The sequence below is a fragment of the Lingula anatina genome, chromosome 7 (assembly GCF_051362555.1).
Source record: "Lingula anatina isolate TDL-2025a chromosome 7, LinAna3.0, whole genome shotgun sequence".
In the NCBI taxonomy this organism is placed as follows: Eukaryota; Metazoa; Brachiopoda; class Lingulata; order Lingulida; family Lingulidae; genus Lingula; species Lingula anatina.
In genome coordinates this window covers 15,450,423-15,473,382 of record NC_141773.1, presented here as the reverse complement: position 1 = coordinate 15,473,382, position 22,960 = coordinate 15,450,423, and the positions used below count along the sequence as shown (strand labels likewise).

Below are 22,960 nucleotides of genomic sequence, written 5' to 3'. Positions count from 1 at the left end.
TGTCATGGCAACTTGAAATGTTGTCCAAAATGTGGTAGCGAACAGAATGCAAGTCTCCTACTGGATTGGATAAAATTGGGACCGACGGGCACTCTGATTGGACATGACGTCAAGCTTGCATTATATTCTACGCAGTACAACTATGAGAAGGAAAGACGGAGACATTTCACAACAAAATATACGGAGGGGAAAGAACGTTTTTGGGAAAGAGGTTTGGACAAATAGGTTAGTTGTACAACAAATGGATGTTTCAAGCATCTTATCGTGTATTTTCAGACCAAAAATGTGTGTTATTAGAAGAAATTTGCAGGGGTTTTCCATGACCTATTTTTTATAAACAAAGGAAATTCCAATTTCCAGAGTGTCGTATCTGAGTCACTAAGTAGTAGTCTTGCGTAGGATGATCATGTGTAGGAGAATATTCGTCAGTTTTGTAAAGGTGTGCTTTGTAACAATTACAACCACAAGGACTTGTTAACTATTGTTTAATTATGCTTTTGTTGCAGGTAACAATTTGAAGGCTTTGGAAAAAAGTAAGAACAACACGTAGAATACTCGGCGCCAAAAAAACAGCAAACTGATAGTAAACAATTAAGTAAGACAGACACGTACTATAAAATCTAAAATTTGCCCTTAAACTAGGGTATTGGTAACATTTTATTTAAACTGTAAAAGCTATGTTAAAATTAAGTGCATCATGAAGGACGAGATCGCAGCAGCAGTTGTATTCATCAGTCGCCTACTCGAGTCAAACAAGCAGTTGTCACCAGAAAAGGCTCAAGAATTTTCTGCAAAACTCTCAGACATTTTGGGAGAGAAATTCAAGAATCATTGGTACCAGGATAAACCTACAAAAGGCCAGGCATTCCGATGCATTAGAGTCAATGAGACAGAACCCAGGGACCCTGTGTTGGAAAAAGCAGCATCCGAGTCTGGACTGAAGTATGAAGAGTTGAACCTTCCTCTGGAGTTGACTTTGTGGGTAGACCCCCATGAAGTTGCCTGCAGGTTAGTGTTTCTTATAAAATCCTCCAGAATTCCTGGTGCAAAAAAGTGTATGTAATTATCACATATTACAAAAATAATATTAAATGTGTAAGACAAAATAATAATAATAATAATAAGTAAATAAGATGATTTAGGATCACTCCCTCTATTCATTTTCCAATCACAATATTTGTTGTGATACATTTAATGTATTTGATGCGAACAAATGTCTTCTTGAATTACACCTATATGTTACAATGGCCTCAACAGTAAATAGTCATGGGCATTGTAACAATTTCTGTGTTTACAAATATAATACAAAAATTGCATCACTCCCCCTTGAATGTTGCAGTTTCCTTGTTTTGATTTGGCATAGGACAGTATCTGATGTGTCCTTGATATGTCATAGTTTGTTTTGAGATGGAGATGATATCAATTTTTCTACCACTGGAATCCATTGAATCCTCCCTTAGATAGTTTTGAAATTAATATCACAATCTTATATCTATATTTGATCACATCCCAGTTGTCTTTTTATAAGAAAAAAAAAGATGGCAATGGTGTCAGATTGTTTGAGTGAACTCCCAATGCTATGAAAGGAGATATTTCATCTTGATTTTGTTTGGTTCATATGGGGTTTTTTATCTTGATCATAATTACCTGCTTATCAGAATATCTTGAGTTGATCTTTGCTATGGAGATTGTGCTTCTTATTATTGGGCTTTTAACCTGCCTCCACCCCCTCTCCCCAAAAAAATAAAAATGTAAATCGTGTTCATCAATAAACTAGTACTAGTAATTTGTTAAAAAAGAAGTTGACTGAGATCAAAAACCCCAGCTGAAGTAATTAAAGTCATAATAACTCTTCGTTTCGGCCAAAAGATGAATTTTCCTGGAGTAAACAACAATTTTCCCACACTTACCAATGGTTAATGAATCCATTTTTACATTCGAAGTTAGTCCCTGGTTTTTTTCTAAAAAGTTTGTTTTTTTGTTAAAATCTCTTAAGAGATTTTAACAGAGTATAGACATCAATGGAGGTCACGTGGTCTAAAGACAAGCTCAGATATCAGAATAATAGCTAAAACTGCCGTTTTTGTGGTAAAACAGAATATATTATATTTCTATGAATTATTCACAATGTTTTTATTATGAAATATAGATTTCATACGAAGAGTTATTATCCCTTTAAGTTTGTTATGTTTATCTACGTCGCATCAGCCAGTGAAAAGGTCAAGTTTTATTTTGTATCTCCTGTTTAGAGTGGAGTAGAATAGAGTGCCTTCTCAATTACCTTTTCCCTTATCTTGTATCTGGTTGTCAATGTAATGACACTTGAGGAGATGGCAGGTATATTCTCCTCAAATCTGGGACATTGCATATGAAGATGACCAGCAATGATTGAACAAAGGGTTAAATGATTGCTCTGTTAACTTTGTGAATTTCTCTTCACATGAATATGCTGTAGATTTATTTGTTTTCACCAAAGTAAAAAGTGTCTCATAAAGCTTTGATCTCTGCTTGGTGAAGCTGGTGTTTTATATATCATATGATGATATTAGTAGAAAACGTATGCAAGAGCAAGAGGTTAAGTGGTACTTAGGTGGGCAACAATTGCACTGTAGTGCCTCAGTCAGATGATTGAAGTAGATGAAAACAATGCAGTGCATAGATTTCACACATAGGTTGCTTATAGTGGAAATGAATGGCTGCGAGTGACTCCCATCTATTTGTGTCATGATATAGCGCATGATTATTGCTAAAGCTGGGAATGTAAGTCAAACATTTCAGAAGCCACTACGATCCACCTGCATATATGCTATTATCACACACAGCATTCATATCATTTATTTATTCTCTTCCGCTTTACATACATACAAATTGATTTCAAACCTGCAGCTGTATCAAAAGTGACCTGGTTGTTATGAAAATAAAAGAGAATAAAAGAAAAATTTGTTTTGTGAATAATTTAGGGAAATCATGTATATATTGTTTGCTAAATTTTAACTTTGTTTCTTATTTATTTATTGTTTGTTTGTTTGTTTATTTTGGATCTCTACTTGAAACCATTGACTCGATCATGGGCATTGAAGTTGGAAAAAAAAGTAAAAGTGGATAGCCTGAATCTGTACAGTTACTACCAGGTACAGCTTGTTGGACATTATCATATGGTGTCCAGGGTAGCTTGGTCAGTTGGCAGTGCTTTGTGGCCTTGGCTGCTGTTGCTGTGAAGGCCAGTATGGTGCCTGTTGAAGCATACTGATATGGAAGAGTAACTGAATAAGAAATTGGCCACGGCCTATTATGAAGATTCAGATCTGCTGTTTCTTTTTATGTACAGACACAGATGTGTCTGTACATATTGCCATCGCCTGCGTCTGTCGTCGCCGTCGCCGATGGCGATGCCGATGCCGATGCCGTCGCCGTGCACTTTCACCGTAAACACGATAAGTGGAAAACAGTTTTACTTTTTGGTTTTATATTAACAGAGCTGATGAATATTCATAAAACGCAGGTCAAGTTCGAAAATCAGCATGATCGGGCCATTATAGTAGAAGTTATGCTGTTTTTTTCCTTTTCAGCATATATGCAACCTTGTAAACACATTTTAAGGAAAACCGTTAGGCCTGTTGTCATGAAACTCACTGGAGTAATCAATCTTCTTAAAGCGCAGGTCAAGTTCGAAAATCGGCATGATCGGGCCACTATTTTAGTAGTTGTGTTGTTTTTTTTTCATTTTTCAGCATATATGCAACACTGTAAACACAATATAAGAAAAACAGAGAGACCCATTGTCATTAAACTCACAGGAATGGTCAATCTTACTAAAACGCAGATTGAGTTCGAAAATCAGCATAATCGGGGCATTATTTTAGAAGTGAAGCTGTTTTTTTCGCATTTCCTCAGATTCAATTCTTAGGCATGTTAATAGCCTTATTATTTAAGTAATAAGATACGTAAAAGTGTTTGTTTGACATTTCCTGCATCTTTACAATATTTTCAGTTGATTTTGTAAAAATTATGGTAAACTTGTTATTGTGTTTTGTGTAATAAAGTGTCAAAAATGGAAATAAACTCATATCATTGCAGTTTGTCAGATTCAGTCATCCACTATGTTCAGAATCTAAGAATGGAGGAAATTGGACATTTAACACTGTTCTATTGATATTTTTCCCATCTCATCTATTTTCTTAGTTGATCATATAAAAATTGCAGTACACTGTTTATTTTGTTTTATGTTTAGAAAGTGTTAAATATGGAAATAAACCCATGTCAGAACAGTGCTGTCTTGTTTTATTATACTGTGGGTGAAGAGGTTAACAGAAAAGCCAGAACTCTCTTGGGAAGATTCTATAAGCTCTCATCAAGAGGTTTCCCACTATCCCCAGTTCATTTGACTAATGAGATGCAGTGACCTAGAAATGTGCAACTAGAGACTGTTGCTAAGGGTGGAAAGGTTAACAGAAAAGCCAGATCTCCCTTAGGAAGATTCTAAGCTCTCATCAGGAGGTTTCCCACAATCCCCAGTTCATTTGACTAATGAGATGCAGTGACCTAGAAATGTGCAACTAGAGACATTGTGAAGGAGGCCATAGGTTTACAGAAGAAGCTTGGTAAGTTGTTAATTTTAGTTTAATGTTAGTTTTTAAGAGGAGTTATTTATACTGCTATTGCAAAACAATTTAAGAGCAAAAATAAAGCTAATTAATAAATCCTAATTAACAGTTGAAAAGATCATACATACATAACATTAGACACTGAAGATGTTTATGTCAAATCTGTATCCTAAAGCTCTATAGTATTTAAAACAGTGCATAACTTTTAGAGATGTGCATCAACAATATTCACGACTAAAGAAAGTTAAGAATAGCTATGTGAAAAATCTCATTAAATGGCAATGGTGTCTTGCTTGCCTGAATTGATGCCACATTTCTTTATTGGGGAAATTTGCCTTTCATTGATTCACAGGATAATGCATTTGTTTTATGGTGTTTAACAGCATGTGTACTTTGCTCCAAAAGGGGGTCAAGGTTTATCCTGTGTTACAGTACTAGTAAGTACTAATATTACTGGTGATATTTTAATATACTTGTAGAAACCATAGTTTCTTCTCAACATTGTGGCTGATAAAAAGTGAAGGAGTATGTTTGTGATGGGTCCATAGCAATAGTCCGAAGAATCATTGGTCCGAATGTTCACTAAAGAACCTTCGGACCAATGAGCCCTTGATTAAAAGATCGGCAAAAATGTTACCACTTTTCGGACCAATAAACCTTCGGACTATCGAGATGCCCCCTTTGTGATATAAAGAGAATCAATGCTAGATTTAATCATTTTAAGTTGAATTTGTATAATATTATATTTCTTCCAGCTCACAGTTGAAGTTAGAAGCAATTCAGTTGAAGCTTCACAGAATAATAAGTGTGGCAAGTATTGTTTGTTTTAAATCATTAGCATTTAAGTCTCACGATCATCAAAATACCAGAATTATGCATTTGATGTAGATAGCTAAGTACTAGAATTCAAGTATATAGAAAAGGTAATACTTGAACATCTAGGCAGCTACTAAATTGCAGGAAGTATGTGGGTTGGTTATTGAAGCAACAGAATAGATGGACCACTGACAAGCAGATCTGTCCACTAAATATGTTAAATTCCTTAAAGGTCTTCTTGCCCCCACACATGCCACAACTGCAGGGGCCTAATAATTAAACCTTGCATGAGGTTAAATCCATTTAAGGGCGCATGTGGAGGATGTAAGACCTTCTGGATTCAGCGCTATCATTTTTAAAGTAGGGTCAGCCCTATTTAGTTGGCAGATCTGCTAGTTGGCGGATCATCTTGTTTTAAATGGGACCTACAGAATATATTAATTTACATTGCACCATATATTTCAATATCGTTTATATCTCAACTGTTTATTTTTTATTTTTGACTCTTTTGATCATATTCTGTTCATTTTACCTCTGTAAAATCTACTAAACATTTTTTTATGGATTTTAGACTGTAAATAAATATTATTATTATTATTTATTATTATTATTATTATATGCTATATATATTTTGAGTAACCATAGTTTCTTCTCAACAATGTGGAGCTTATCAAAAGTAAAGGAATATGTTTGTGATATTAAGAGCATCAATGCTAGATTAAATAATAGTCAGTTGAGTTTATATAATATTCTATTTCTTCCAGATCCCAGTTGAAGTTACTCAGTCAGTTACCCTCTCAGTCAATTGCACCTTGTCAGGATAATTAGTGTGGCAATAGTATGTAAGTATTGTTTTAGATACTTGTCATTTAGTCTCAAGATCATCTAAGTACCAGCAGTGTGCACTTTATATAGATAGCTACTAGCAGACAAGAACATACCAAGGAAATACTTTTAGATTGGTAGATACTTTATTGTTGGCAATATGTGGGTTGGTTATTGAAGCAACAGAATAGAGGGACCACTGACAAGCAGATCCATCCACTAAATAATTTTTACCCCACTTCAAAAACCATGCCATTTATTCTTTAACGGTCTTCTTGCCCCTACACACGCCACAACTGCATGGCCCGATGGGCCTTATAATTAAACCTGGACACATGGTTAAATCCTTTTAAGGGCACATGTGGAGGATGTGAGACCTTTGGGATTCAGCACTATCATTTTTAAAGTGGGGTCAGCCCTATTTAGTTGGCAGATCTGCTAATTGGCAGATCATCTTGCTTTGAATGGGACCTGCAGTATATATTTATTTACATTGCACCATATATTTCAATATCTTTATATCTTTACCAGCTATTTTTTTATTATTGACTCTATTAATCATATTCTGTTCATTTAACCTCTGTAAAATCTACTGAACATATTATATATGGATTTTAGACTGTAAATAAATATTATTATTATTATTATTATTATTATTATTATTATTATTATTAGGGTATTATTATTATTATTATTATTATTATTATTATTATTATTATGTTTGTGATATAAAGAGCATCAATGCTAGATTTAAATAATAGTCAATTGAGTTTATATAATATTCTATTTCTTCCAGATCCCAGTTGAAGTTACTCAGTCAGTTAGTTACCCACTTAGTCAATTGCACCTTGTCAGGATAATTAGTGTGGCAATAGTATGTAAGTATTGTTTTAGATACTTGTCATTTAAGTCTCAAGATCATCTACGTACCAGCAGTGTGCACTTTATATAGATAGCTACTAGCAGACAAGAACATACCAAGGAAATACTTTTAGATTGGTAGATACTTTATTGTTGGCAATATGTGGGTTGGTTATTGAAGCAACAGAATAGAGGGACCACTGACAAGCAGATTCGTCCACTAAATAATTTTAACCCCACTTCAATAACCATGCCATTTATTCCTTAACGGTCTTTTTGCCCCCACACATGCCACAACTGCAGGGGCCTAATAATTAAACCCTGCATGAATTTAAATCCATTTAAGGGCGCATGTTGAGGATGTGAGACCTTCTGGATTCAGCGCTATCATTTTTAAAGTAGGGTCAGCCCTATTTAGTTGGCAGATCTGCTAGTTGGCGGATCATCTTGTTTTAAATGGGACCTACAGAATATATTAATTTACATTGCACCATATATTTCAATATCGTTTATATCTCAACTGTTTATTTTTTATTTTTGACTCTTTAGATCATATTCTGTTCATTTTACCTCTGTAAAATCTACTAAACATTTTATATATGGATTTTAGACTGTAAATAATAATAATAATAATAATTATTATTATTATTATTTTTATATGCTATATATTTTTTGAGTAACCATAGTTTCTTCTCAACAATGAGGAGCTTATCAAAAGTAAAGGAATATGTTTCAGATATTAAGAGCATCAGTGCTAGATTAAATAATAGTCAGTTGAGTTTATATAACATTCTATTTCTTCCAGTTCCCAGTTGAAGTTACTCAGTCAGTCAGTTACCCACTTAGTCAATTGCACCTTGTCAGGATAATTAGTGTGGCAATAGAATGTAAGTATTGTTTTAGATACTTGTCATTTAAGTCTCAAGATCATCTAAGTACCAGCAGTGTGCACTTAATATTGATATCTACTAGCAGACAAGTACATACCAAGGCAGTATTTTTAGATAGGTAGATACTTAATTGTTGGCAATATGTGGGTTCGTTATTTTGAAACATCAAGCCTTTATGGCAATTTTTATTACTTAAATATAATACTGTTGTATACTTTCCTGAAATCTGAAATGTCAGTATCCACTGATTGGTTTCTCCAAATATGAGAAAAGGCTCAAAAAAGTTTGCACCATTTTTGTTCATGATTGATTGTTCACATTTGAAGGTTGCTTTTGAATACATAACAGACCCTTAATTAGTCCATCTGTCTAAAACGTGCAATTTACAGGTGTTTGGTTCAGAAATGAGGACCAGATTAGTGTTGGGCTGAATTAACTTGTCACCCAGAGCATCAATGAGCATATTGAACACTGTTGTGCTAAGAGTATCACCTACAGAGTATCACCTAGATCCCTACAGAGGGAATGAGTTACTAGTAGCAGCCCTTTTATTAATGAAAATATCCTTTTAATTTAGTGCGCATTTACTTCATAGTATGATTGTTAAAGGTAACCATCAATACCACACTTTAGCATCTTACACCCCATTTCCATAGATTAGATCGACCTACTTTGGATCGACCTAACTCCCTGGGGGTTCGCGCTGAATAGCTGTCAGCCGGGCGGACACGAAAGTTAATTGCCCCTTATGGCTTGTAGTGGGCGGGGACGGACACTTAAGGGGGATTATCTGACGTTAGTCTGGTGAGACTCCCCGCGGTGATAGATCGATCTAAAGTTGTGGGAATAGACCCTTATAGATGAGACCAGTTCTTTTTCCCTCTCCATATAAAAAGGTACTGTTTGGTTAATAAATGGATTAAGCTTCCAAGCAGAGACTCCCCAGCATTTATCCAAGTCAGCTAAAGATAACTTATTATGAATATTCCCTTTGAACATTAATTACTTTGTTTACGTTCATCATTAGGAGATCAACAATTTGAATATTTCTTAATGGATGGATCAATTAAATGTTTATTTAATAACCCATACAAGTAGCTTTTTTGGTAACTGGTCTTCACCTTTTATAACTTCTGTGTAGCAATCTTAGAATTTTTTTTCAACTGCTGTCACTTTATCCTTGTTTTACTTTTCACATGTCTCAATGTGCAAATTGCGACTGCTGATATTTTTATCTTTTGACTAAAGTAATAAGTACAAGTTTACATTTATCAAATGTACCAAGTTCCTTTATCCATGTTTTGTTCTTTAATATACCTGTTCGGGAGGCCGATAGCAATTAGGTTGTATGAGGGTTGATTGATAAGTAGTTAGCCTCATATAGAAGGGGTACACATTTTACAAGTATTTTTGTTTATTTCTCAACATACTCTCTTTGAGTATCTATACGCTTTTGCCAGTGAGTTTTGAGAGACTGTATGCCACTTTCATAGAAGCCCTTCCCTTGGACATTCAGAAACCCCTCCACTTCACGTATGATGTCATCATCTGACACAAAGTGAGTACCTGAAATGGCCTTACTCAATTTGGGAAATAGATAATAGTCAGAGGAAGCAAGATCAGGATGTTGGTGTATGTTCTATCAGTTCAAAGCCACACTCGTTGATTGCAGCCATGGCAATGACAGACTTGTGAGCAGGGGCATTTCACAAAAATCACTTGCCTTGCTTATTTGAGAGTGCTTCCTCGTCGACATAAACTAATCAAATGACACCAAACTTTGGCTACACACCTTTAAATAGTCAGGAAATAGAAGGGCTGAAAAGGGATATCGCTGCTTAACCCCTTCCACACGAGGCTCGCTACTTACTACAACCCTTGTAATTTAGTTACCTTGTAAAAAATCCATCCAGGTATTTACAGATATTCTGTATATAATGAAGTGTTATATATCATTGCACTTCTTTTTCAGTAGCTGTAGCTTACTAATTTCACTTGTTTTCTGACAACTTGATTATAACAAATCAATTCATATTTAAAAAGAGTAGCTTAAAGCAGGTCTGAACATGTTCCAAAAGTCCTATTTTCTTCTGAAGTCTTTTCTTTTTCCATTTGACCTTAACTAAACAAACCTTAAATAATAGTTTTTTTTTTTTTAGCATACCTGATGCCCTTAATTTACATTTCTGAGCTTTGACATCTTAAGACAAATAATACTACCAGACTCAATATAAACCAGCTCGGTGCTGGAAGTAGAAACTGGGCTATTATTATTATTATTATTATTATTATTATTATGTGTAGTTATGTAATCTGTAATGACAGTAATATGATGGGCACAACAAATATTATGCTTTGCAAGGAATCCAATATTATATTATTCTGACTCTATTAAAATGGAATAAAACATTGTATCTAAGGCACCGTTCTAATTAAAAATCCAAATTCCAAAAATCCAAAAATCCATTGACGGTATCTAGTATTCATGGTCTGTGTCCTGAGTACCCCGTGTTATAATTAACTAGCATTTTGTAAAACAACACCAAAAGGCATATGTGAATACATTCTTCTATCTGCTTTCTCTGCTGTATATAAATGGGACTGATAAATTTTAGTAGGTTAGATAAGTAATCCAAATTAACCATCAATTTAAATGAGATAGTTTAAGGCTATTTTATTGTTGATGAAGTGATTAAATTGTTTTGTTCATTGGCATGTCAACTTCATTTTTGTTATACAAGTAACTAGTAGAGGTAGATTACATGTACATGTATTACTGGGGATTCGCACTCCATCGGCATGTACCTTTAATTACAGAAACAACACATCAGTAAATAATGTTTTTGTTTGATAATGTTTTATTTTCGGTGCACTTGTTAGTCTTGGTAGTTTGTTAAGGGCCTCTTAAGCAGTTGCACTCGAAAGAAACTGTTTACAACTCTCTTAGTTTCTATTATGGTTTGCCAATAAATATGTATTTTTTCATATTTCTAGATGCCTAGGTTGAAAAAACAAAGCATGGTCCAAAGAAGGGCACATCAGAAGAAGATGATCAAGAAAAGTCGCAAGAGGGTGACTAAGGATGCCACGTCTACTATTGTGCCTGCTTCGGCAGGCACGCCCACCTCGGTGGGCTCTGTGAAAAACTGTGAAATTACTGATAGAAGCAGTGAAATTACTGATATTACTGATAGAAGCAGTGAAATTACTGATAGACGCAGTGAAATTACTGATAGAAGCAGTGAAAATACTGAAAAAAGCAATGAAATTACTGAAAATACTGAGATTACACAAATTACTGAAAAAAACAGTGAAATTACTGAAAACACTGAAAAAAGTGAAAATAATGCAGTTATTGAAAACACTGAATTTCCTGAACACACTGACATTCCCATTGCTTCAGATGTTACTGTTCATGCAGCTTATACAGATGCTTCAGACAAGACAGATGCTACAGTTGACACAGCCTATCCTGTCAGTTTGAGTGCCACTGATGCCCCTGGTCATTCAAGTAAGTCTATAATATATTCAGACCATTTTTCACCATCAGATAAGTCTGTAAAATCTAACATGCCAGTCAACCCAAAGCTATCATCGGTACCCCACAAATTAAAGAAAGAATCAGTAGTTTTTCCTGAAATTCAAAAAAATGAACCCAATATGGTTACATTAAAAACATCCTTAAAACCTGTGGAAAAAAGTGTTCAATATTCAAAAGTGGGTTCAATGAAGAAGGTACCATTAACAAAACACACTGGTAATACCATTACCTCTGATTCTATTTCATCCATTTTTGATAAAACAAATTTGCACAAACCCCATTTAAAAAGACTACATGATGAAATGAAGAGGCAGTTAAAATGGACAGAAGACAAACAACAAAGCAAAATTGACGCAGTGAATAAAACTCTTTTGGATACCTCACTTACGGGAACCAGTAGCACTGACAGAAATATTTTGAAAAGAGAGAAAAATAAAATCAGGATGCAACTTCTTAGATCTGATCCACAGTACAGGAAAGCCGAACAAAATGCTCAGAGATTAAAACGTTCTCAGGTTGATGAAAAGAGCAAAATTCTAAAGCACAAACAGTTGAAAAGGTCTGATCCACAGTTCAGGAAGCGCGAACAAGAATCTCAGAGACTAAAACGCTCTCAGGTCGATGAGAAGAGGAAAATTTTAAAGTACAATCAGTTGAAAAGGTCTGATCCACAGTTCAGGAAGCGCGAACAAGAATCTCAGAGACTAAAACGCTCTCAGGTCGATGAGAAGAGCAAAATTTTAAAGTACAATCAGTTGAAAAGGTCTGATCCACAGTTCAGGAAGTGCGAACAAGAATCTCAGAGACTAAAACGCTCTCAGGTCAATGAGAAGAGCAAAATTTTAAAGTACAATCGGTTGAAAAGGTCTGATCCACAGTTCAGAAAGCACGAACAAGAATCTAAGAGACTAAAACGCTCTCAGGTCGATGAGAAGAGCAAAATTTTAAAGTACAATCAGTTGAAAAGGTCTGATCCACAGTTCAGAAAGCGCGAACAAGAATCTCAGAGACTAAAACGTTCTCAGGTCGATGAGAAGAGCAAAATTTTAAAGCACAAACAGTTGAAAAGGGCAGATCCACAGTATAGGAAAAAGGAACAAGAATCTCAGCGACTAAAACGCTCTCAGTCTGATATGAAGACCAAAATTCTGAAGCACAAGCACTTGAAAAGGTCTGATCCTTATTACAAAGTAACTGAGAGAAGTAATAAAAGGTTAAAAAGATCTGATCCCGAATTCAGAAAACATGAAAAAAAATCTGATTCATTTGCTAAACGTAATAAGAGGCAGAAAATCAATACTAATCTTCAACAGTTAATACAACAATTCCACAAAAAAGTTGCTGAAGGTTGTATTTACACATGTTGTATATGTCAACAACTTTGGTACAGGCATACTGTGATAAATTCAGAGTCTATCATGAATTTAGAAAATAATGCAGTTAAACATTGCAAAGAAACTGGTGATTTATTTGACAGTAATTGGATATGTTTAACATGCTCTTCTCATTTGAAAAAGAACAAAATTCCTCCATGCGCTATGGTGAATGGCCTGTCGTTTCCAGAAAAACCCAGCTTCTTGGATTTAAAACCTTTAGAGTGGAGATTAACTAGCCCAAGGTTAGTTTTCATGAAGCTTCAACAAGCTCCTCGTGGAAAACAATACAAATTAGAAGGAAATGTTGTAAATATACCAGCAGATGTTACATCCACTGTAACAAAGTTACCAAGAACTGAGGCAGATAGCTCTACAATTAAAGTTCAGCTCAAAAGAAATGTGAAATTTAAAAATTATGCATATGCTCAGAATGTAAGACCTAACAAAGTACTTGAAGCTGCAGCTTGGTTAACTGCAAATGGAAAATTATATCAAGAAAAGGGAATAACTGTAGACACAACATGGAAATTAGAAGAAAATCCCTGCAGATCTGACACATTTGAACAAACAAAAAAAGAGCATACAACTATTTATAACTTGCGTGAGGAACAAATACAAAACTTACTGAAAGAATATGTTTGTGTTGAATGCCCTGCTAGTTGTAAAAACATTCAATTTTCTGAAGAAGGGCATCTTATGGATCAGGATGGTGATTTTGCAGATGAATTCTATGTCATTTTAGACAAGCCTTATAAATATGATCCATCTGTTGATGTTGACAAATTTGTGGCTACTATTCAGAGTGAAAGAAAAGGTGCTGGTTTTTCAAAACAACCACACATTTTTGGTGTACCTGCATTCAAATCACAAGAGAGAGGCAGATCAAGATATCGCAAGAAGATAAATACAATCAGAGCTTCTAGTAGAGAACGAATTGAAAAACTCATTGCTTATAAGCGCCACCATATTCTAAGAAAATATAAGCATTTGAAACTGAGTTATTATGGCTTGTTTAAAAGAAAAAAACAAGGAAGAACATGGTACTCAAGATACTTCAGAACTGTAAAAAAAATTCGACACAGAGTAAGAAATGTTTCATACTTGCAAAAGGAGTTATCATACTTACAGCAAAGACATTTATTACCTACATATTGTGAATCTGAAAATGAGGTACAACACATACGGACTGACAATACTTCATTCCATTTTATGCCTGTAGATGCCCTCTGGCAAGAGAAAATAACCAAGAAACTAAACTTACCATTAAAGCGTCCACACAATTGGCCTGAAACTGGTAGTGATATTCTCTTGACAAATCCTAGGCAGTTGAAGAAAGTTATTGGAGATGGTAATTGTTTTTTTCGAAGTTTGTCTTTTACCATCACTGGTTCTGACATGTTGTATGATAATAATCACATTATACTTAGAAACAAAATCGTCAGTCATATGAAGCAGCTTGAGTATGCTTTTGCAAGTAGTATGTTAGGCGATAATGACAGCACCTCAGCAAATTATATTAGACGAACCCGCATGGATAGTGTAAATGTTTGGGGTACTGAAACAGAAATACTTGCTGCAGCACATCTGCTACAAACGGACATCTATGTCTACTGCAAGCCTGGTGACTCTTGGAAATGGTTAAAGTATTCTGCTAACTTTCTTGACCAGAACAATCATTCACACGAGACAGCTATTTACCTACAAAATACAAACTCTGATCACTATGATATCGTGCAGAGTGTATGCGACTCATCATTGTCTGCTGATAGCATATACAAGAACTTGCTGCAAACAAAGCAGGTAACACGAGCTAAATCAGATATAAGTAAATACTTACAGGAAAATGATACTACAGATTGGGACGAAATTGATGAGGAAGAAATGAAACCTGGTATAAGAGATACAATGTTAACAGGTAGAGACTTCTTAGAAGACACAGAGAGAGAGAAAATTTATTCTTTTGCACCTGGCCAAGAAGGTCATCCACTCAGCATATTCAGAGATGAACACTGTGAGGAATTGGCTTTTCCTGAAATATTTCTTGGCAATGCAAGGCCTGCAAATCAAAACAGACTTGTCCCTGTACACTACAGTGACATTTGCAAGTCGGAATTAAGACGCAATGACAGAAGAGCAGCAATGTGTGTTGACAACATATTTTTTAAAGCAAAAAAACTACAGATGAAAAGATTGATTGGGTCAGCTTCTCTTGCTGTAAGAAAACATAAAACTAGTGGAAAGAAACTCACTGCAGGAGATTTGAAACAGTCTGGAGCCATTGAGAAACTTTTACATTTTGATGAAGGTTATACATTCCTAAAAGGAGTACGTGGTTCCCCCCCCATATTTTGAGAAAGCAAAAAAAGATTTATTTGCAATGATACGTCAGCTAGGAGCAGCAACTTTTTTCTGCAGTTTTTCTTCTGCTGAAACAAAATGGAATCATTTACTTGGAACTCTTGGTCAATTAGTAGATAATAGACATTACTCAGAATCAGAGTTAGAACAGCTAAGCTGGGATGAAAAATGTCGCTTGATTCAGAGTGATCCCATTACTTGTGCACGGCATTTTGATTATCAAGTCCAGTGTTTGATACATCACTTTTTGTGCCACAAAGTAGCACCATTAGGTAAAATACAAGATTTTTTTTACCGTGTAGAATTTCAACACAGAGGTAGTCCACATATTCACATGCTGCTTTGGATAGAAAATGCACCTATTTATGGTGTCAATTCTAATGAAGACATCATACAATTTGTTGATAGCACAATTTGCTGTAGCAAACCAAATGAAGATGATCCAATAAAAGAACTTGTATCTTATCAGACACACAAACATACAAGGACATGTATAAAGAATTTGAAAAAATCTTGCAGATTCCATTTTCCACAGCCTCCGATGAAAAAAAGTATTATTCTGAAACCCCTTGAAGATACTTCACAGAAGAAAGAATATGCACAAGTTTGGACAAAGATTCATAATATTATAAATGACAAAAATTTTACATGTGTTAGTCTAACATTTGAAGAATTTTTAAATAAAGTACAAGTCTCAGAAGAAGATTACATTTTGGCAGTGAGATCTACAATCAAAACTGATACTTTGTTCTTAAAAAGACTGCCCTGTGAAATTTGGATAAACAATTATTCCAGGTCATGTTTACAAGCATGGAGAGCAAATATGGATATTCAGTTTGTTTTAGACATCTATGCTTGTGCAACATATATTGTAAATTACATTTCTAAAGGACAAAGAGGCATGTCAGATTTACTTTATCAAGCTTGCAAAGAAGCTAGAGAAGGTAACAGTGACATAAAACAGCAAGTCCGTCACATTGGAAACAAATTTCTTAATAATGTTGAAATTTCTGCTCAAGAAGCTTCCTACATCACTTTACAGTTACCCATGAGAAGAGCTTCTCGATCATTTGTATTCATTAACACTACACCCCCTGAAGACAGAGTACGATTACTTAAGCCACTGGAAGAAATAAAAGAATTAGAAGATGAATCTGACAATATTGAGTCCAGCAATCTTTTGAAACGTTATAGCAGGCGCTTACCTTCCTTGGACAATATTTCCCTTGCAGATTTTGCTGCATATTATGACAACAATTTGAACATTATTGGCGGAAGCAAAAAAAGATCTTCTAGAATATTAGATACAGATGGTATGCCATTGGAAAAGCATGACCTTGAAAATTTTGAGGATGATATTCATGATATTCCATGTGAAACAGACATTATTAAAAGAAAAAAAGCAAAAATTATTCGCAGTGTTTGGTTCAGTGAGAGTTTATATCCTGAAAAGCATTACCGTGAGCTATTGATGTTGTATATTCCATGGAGAAATGAAGAATCTGACATTTTGCAAAATTTTGAAAGTTATGAACAGAGATGTCAACATTTAGAAAATGAGATTAGGGAACAACAGAGAATGTATTCTCCAGCTAAAGATGAATTGCACAGAGCAATGGAAGATCTAAATAACATGGATAGTGAAGATGAAGATATGTGGGCCACTGTTGCACCAAATACTGAATGTCAAAATGAAGCTGATCAGTGTGAACCTAGTGATGTGGTACAATCTTCTGTTGGTCTGTCCTATGACTTAGCAGAAGATTTGGGTATACATGTATCTGCCAAAAGTTGCACTGAAGAAGAAATTGTTAATAAAGAAATACCTGATATCAGTTACTTTAAAATGATTAGAAACATGAACAGACAACAGTTAGAGTTTTTCCATCATGTTTTACATTTAATCAAATCCAATTCTGATCCATTTCACATATTCCTGTCTGGAGGTGCTGGTGTGGGGAAATCATTTGTCACTCGTGCTCTGTATCAAGGTATTTTAAAGTACTTGTCAAGTTTACCTGGTGAAGACTTCCGGACAATTAGAGTTGCTTTGATTGCTCCTACAGGAAAAGCTGCGTATAATATTGGTGGCCACACAATTCACAGTTTACTGAAAATTCCTGCAAATCAGAGTCTCAAATATAAAAGACTCAGTGCTGATGTGTTAAACAGTTTCAGATACAAACTTGGATCACTTAAAGTTCTCTTTATTGATGAAGTTTCAATGGTTGGGAGTAAAATGTTAAGTTTCATCAATGAACGGTTAAAAGAACTAAAAAACAATGACAGATTGTTTGGAGGTGTTAGCATTGTGGCTATAGGTGACCTATTTCAACTGAAGCCTGTGTTTGATAACTGGATATTTGAAAATCCAAACAATGACTATTATCCATTAGCTACTAATTTGTGGCAGAAACATTTTCACATGTATGAACTGACTGAGATTATGCGTCAGAAAGACAGTAAAGAGTTTGCAGAAATTTTAAATAGGCTTAGAGAAGGACATCACACAGACAAAGACATAAAAGTTCTAAGTGAACGTCAACTTGATCAATCAAAAACTAGCCAACAACCATTACTACATGTTTTCCAAACAAATTCTCTGGTAGAAAATTTCAATCATGCCAGTTATCAAAATGCGAAAGGAGAAAAATTTCAAATTGCAGCCACTGATACTATCACTGGGCCTGTACCAAAACATTTAGAAAACAACATCAGAAAGCAAATTCCATTGGATCATAAAAAAACCATGAATTTACGAAGGATTCTGCATATTGCAGTTGGGGAAAGAACTGAAGTTGTCCTAAATGTTGACACAGAAGATGGCATTACTAATGGTGCACCAAATGTTGTGAAACTGGTAGATTTAGACAGACAATTAATTTGGGTACAATTTGATGCAGAGGACATTGGCAAAAATGTCAGAAGAATGAACAAACCATTATATAATAGCAAAATTTCAAAAACATGGACACCTATCTTTCCTGTTAAAAGACAATTTCACCTGGGAAAAACAGGACAGTATCAAGTTGTAAGAAAACAATTCCCACTGCAGTTGTCTGCTGCAAAAACTATACACAGATGTCAAGGTGACACATTGAAAGAATTAGTTGTAGATCTCAGCGGCAGAAAAAATGAGCACATGCATAATGTTGCACTTAGTCGAGTAGAAAAATTAGAAGGGTTGCATATTTTGGAATTAAATGCCAGTAAAATATGCATTTCTGACAAAGTTAAACAAGAAATGAAACGTTTAAGGCAAGAAGCACAGCTTGTTAAATCAATATCATTTCTATTTGAACAACCAGATGACCACTTCAAAATAATCCATTGGAATTGCTGTTCTCTTCACAAATACATTGATGATATCAGAGAGAATCTTGATGTAGCGAAAGCAGATGTATGTGCTTTCACTGAGACCAGATTTGCAATTAAAGACCTAAATACAAAATACCAGCTAAAAGATAAATATCTTCACAGAAATGATAGTACTCTTCATAGACAGCATGGTACTGCTATCTACAGTCACCATAGATATGCAGAGAATTTTCCAAAAAATTGCAATTTCTCTGGAATTGAGATTACTGTCACACGGTTGGATCAGTTTCCTGACTTAGTTGTCATCACAATTTACCGACCTCCTCATGGTAAAATGCAGGTACTTCTTGAGGCTTTGAGAAATATTCTTGACACTATTGATAAGACAGACAAATGTGTTATTATAGGTGACTTTAATGTCAACTGGCTCCATAAAAACAATGCAAATGCTCTCAGAAAAATGATGTGCCAAGACCTTATGTTTACACAACATGTCACAACTCCAACTACCAATTATGACTCGGCCTTAGATCTCGTCTTCACAAACTTTAATCATACAGATCTTAAACTTATAGTTTTGCCCACTTATTTTGGTGATCACTTTCCAGTCTGTTTGTCTTTTCCCAAAAATTGTCTTTAAATTTATATTACAGATTATAAGACAGATTGTTTCCAAATTTCATTTAACCTATGTACTTCCAACCACATATATAGCTAAACACATGTGCAGAAGTTTCAGAGAATAACACTTCAAAAAAGAAAGAAAAAACATTAACAAAACCTTACGAATTTACCCCTTCTTTAAAAAGTTATTTACTTTTACCTATACATGTGGAAAAATAATGTCACACCCATTTCTTCAACTTCATAATACTTGAAATTGACCAATGATATTTGTTTACCGAATTATTTATTTCTTTCAATTCTAAGTTACATGATTACTCATACATTTTCACACATTATTGTGCTCTTCTTTACTTTTATAAAATTTTACATATTATATTGTTAAATATATATTTATATATAATATTTTACATAAATGACGAAAGCAAGAACATAATCATCATATTAAAGACAGTTATAGTTCAAGAAGAAATACCATCTTTCCCTTTTAACTTAAAACATGGCATAATAAAAAAGGAGATAGACTTGGCTGGTGTCCTTTGCCCCATACCTACCAAACCATATTCTTGTTTCACTATCATTTTAAGAAGTACATTTGTTTGGTAAAGAAACAGGTTGCTTTTTAAAATCAGCATGATCAGTTAACAATTTACAGCAGTCATTATTTTTATATCATTTTTTTTCCACACATTGACATTTTCAGTGGCTTATATATCCCTTAAAACTGGATCACTTGCTACTTTGCCAGCTTTGCTGTCTAGTCAATTTCAGTGTACCAAACCCATTAAAAAAAACCAACCAAATTGAGCAGTGACAAATCTTTATGAGATTAACATGTCATGTTACATATATTTCTTAATTTCAGAAAGGAAAATACCACCTACTTGGAGAAGATTAATGTTCACTTGTAACTTCTTTCCATGGGGTTTATGGAAACAAGACTGGGCTCAAGCATAGGATTTCTCTTCTTACTCATAGTATGAGGAAAGAACAATAAATGTTATAATATAATTGACACTGTTGGAGATGTGTTATTTGTGAAGTTGAAATGTTCATTCTTCACACTGAAGAACACTCAGTATACTTGAACAAAAAACAATGTCATGTACAGTTTTGTACCTCTGATAGAGAAGACAATTTAGAGTAAATTATTCAAGTTTATTCATTTTGACTATTTAAATGTTGGTAGCAAAAAAATGTCAGAAAAAGATTTTTTAAGAAATCTGTATGGCTATTGAATGAGTTGAATTGTATTTTATGGAGCATAGCAAAACAGAGTTTCTCCTATCATTTCTTATTTTGTGAATACAGTTAGTTTTATAAAATTGAAAGTAAAAAAGATATGTAAAAAATATTTGTCTTAGAAATGAACAAAATGTTATTTTTCATGGCTAATATGTACCCCTGGTTTTGTTGCAGACATGCAGTTCTGGTCTAGCACATTCCATACTGGTCATATTTACAAATGCTCTGTATTCTAAGAGTCATTTATTCATTATGTTCAAGCTGTACATTTTATACTTTATTGTTTTAATGCTGAATACCCCATGGCATAAATAACTAGCAGCACAAATTAATTACAGCTTTGGAAATGACTAGCTCACGCTGCTAATTAATATCGCTACAGAGTAAACATACCGTGAACACTAGATACCACCAATGGATTTTTTAAATTTTGCATGTGAATACAGCCTAATAGTAATATATTAGCTTGTTATAATGTCATCTTTCTTTATTTTGGTATCTTAGAAAATAAATGCTCTAAAATGACCTCACCAATTAGTTATGTGAGTATTTATCTACAGCTAAATTGCCATCTTGCTTACCCTTATTCATTCTTGACAGATATATGACTACTATAAAGCTTTCAATTTTCAATTAGCAAAATGCCCAGGGTCTGTAATGCAGTTAGTACGACAGCCGAGTCTAAATAAAAAAATATATTATATATATATTATGGTAAACTTGTTATCGTGTATTGTGAAATAAATTTTCAAAAATTGAAATAAACTCATATCATTGCAGTTTGTCAGATTCAATCATTCACTATGTTCAGAATCTCAGAATGGAAGAAATTTGAATGATGTGAATTTTTCTTCAGTCAACAGCTAATATTGAGATAGGTTTTACCTCCATATTAGCTGTTGACTGAAGAAAAATTCACATCATTCTTAAAACTTAACACAGCTGATGAAATTCTTCTGGGAAGAAATTGGACATTTAACACTGCTCTATTGATATTTTTCCTATCTCATTAATTTTTATAGTTGATTATATATAAATGGCAGTAAACTGTGAATTTTGATATATGTTAAAAATTGTTAAAAATGGGGAAAAAACATTTCAGAACAGTGCTGTCTTGTTTACATTTTGTCATTTTCAAGTTGTGACTTTGAAGTTCCATGGGCCTGAAGACCTTTGCTAGTCACATTTTCTGAATATCCATGTTACTAAAGTTGATGGTCATTATGCTGTTAAACATTATGTAATCTTGCATCAAAATTTGAAAAAAAAACTATTTTAGGCACTGCTCCCATGATGACCATATAAGAAAAACCATGTCACTTACTGCTCTCAAACTTACAGGAAAGAAACATGGGACTAAAATACAGCTTCAGTAGGCAATGCAGTCTGTTAAGGGGTCTAGGATATTAAAAATACGTCTAAAACTCGATTTTTAGTTTTTTATACGTTAGAAATAATCAATTTTGTATCTAATACTCAATTAAGTTATATTTGTGAAACACGGACTAAAAATATACATTTGGACGAGTTTTTCTACCTGTCCTGACTGGTACGGGTGGCAGGCTTTAGGCTCCGCCTCCGTTGTCAAGCACCGTTACTATGGGGGGCGGGGCAAGAATGGTTGTCTAACTTCTAAAGCTGTTACGCGTGCCCTGGCAGCTCATAAGTCTTACGTCAGCTAAGCAGAACACAGTTATATACACAGTCATGGGAAGAAAGAAAGTCGTGAGAAAACGGATGAGCGAGGAAAGCAAGAGAATTGTGAAAGAGAGTGCTTCTGGTGGATGGAGAAACCCCGCGGTAAAGACTCGAGATCACACTTGAACTGCTGAGTATTCGTACAACGTCTGGGGTTGTCAGAAAAAAATCGTTAGGCAATCATTTTATGCACAATAAAGATTGTAATAGCAAGCAAGTTTTACAGTAATATTGCCACCCAAAACATTTTCAAATTCGCATATTACGGTCTTGGCACTCTGTGGCATCATGGCATATATGTACCCACCTTCGGCCATTTCTCGGAGTTAATCTTGCTTTACTTTCTCAATTTTCGCGTCTTGGTGTGTAGAGCGGCGCCCACGCACGACGGGTGGCATTGTCCTCTGCTGGCACACCAAGCAATCCTCTTTTTGTTTGTAAGCGCTTCCTTAGACACTTCCTAGACAGTGCACAGACTCCTACTGCGTCAGGCACAATTATGATTAATTACGTCAGTGAAACGAGAGTAGGTAGACCTACTCAGCTGTCAATCATTTCCCATGGAAGAGCGACTTTCGTGGTACGAATAAGTTTGCGTACAAAAGTAAGATTTTCTGGCATCTAGATAGAAACAAACAACCCAATTTTAACACGTAATGGTGTATAGACCTTCCCGATCAACAAGATGATAACAGGTAAGGTGGAGGTGCAATTATTTTGCTTAAATAGCCCAATTACCTGAGCAAAATGGTTTAGGAGCGATTTCTCAGCTTTGAAGATTGATAACATAGTCTAAACTTCAAT

The 22,960-nt window shown here is 34.6% G+C and overlaps 2 protein-coding genes across 15 annotated transcripts in view; both read left to right on the top strand.

Moving 5' to 3' along the window:
• Window positions 1-62: 62 nt before the first annotated feature.
• LOC106162001 (maternal B9.15 protein) overlaps window positions 63-22,960 on the top strand; it is a 38,439-nt gene continuing 15,541 nt past the window's right edge. Inside the window, exons 1-2 of the mRNA XM_013539093.2 lie at window positions 63-225; window positions 507-1,008. Coding sequence (XP_013394547.2) covers window positions 698-1,008 — 311 coding nt within the window. The 5' untranslated portion in view covers window positions 63-225; window positions 507-697. The remainder of the gene's footprint in view (window positions 226-506; window positions 1,009-22,960) is intronic.
• Window positions 3,316-21,237, top strand: LOC147760796 (uncharacterized). Of its 14 annotated transcripts, none has more exons than XM_087017436.1 (7): window positions 3,316-5,041; window positions 5,360-5,414; window positions 6,185-6,262; window positions 7,042-7,123; window positions 7,912-7,993; window positions 10,991-11,507; window positions 20,079-21,237. In XM_087017436.1, exons 6-7 carry the CDS (start codon window positions 10,991-10,993, stop codon window positions 20,168-20,170), a joined length of 609 nt encoding a protein of 202 aa, XP_086873562.1. In that variant the 5' UTR covers window positions 3,316-5,041; window positions 5,360-5,414; window positions 6,185-6,262; window positions 7,042-7,123; window positions 7,912-7,993; the 3' UTR covers window positions 20,171-21,237. The 14 variants fall into 11 exon arrangements, with proteins under 14 accessions (XP_086873560.1, XP_086873570.1, XP_086873562.1 ...); XM_087017434.1 differs by having other exon boundaries at window positions 3,316-4,601; XM_087017444.1 differs by lacking the exon at window positions 6,185-6,262 and having other exon boundaries at window positions 10,991-11,068; window positions 11,400-11,507.

What these genes read in the sequence shown, in the direction of transcription:
- LOC147760796 (XM_087017438.1), top strand. Translation starts at nt 10,991, where the DNA reads ATGCCTAGGTTGAAAAAACAAAGCATGGTCCAAAGAAGGGCACATCAG. An exon ending in TGATGCCCCTGGTCATTCAA is followed by an intron (nt 11,508 to 20,078) that starts GTAAGTCTATAA and finishes TCTTAATTTCAG; the next exon opens with AAAGGAAAATACCACCTACT.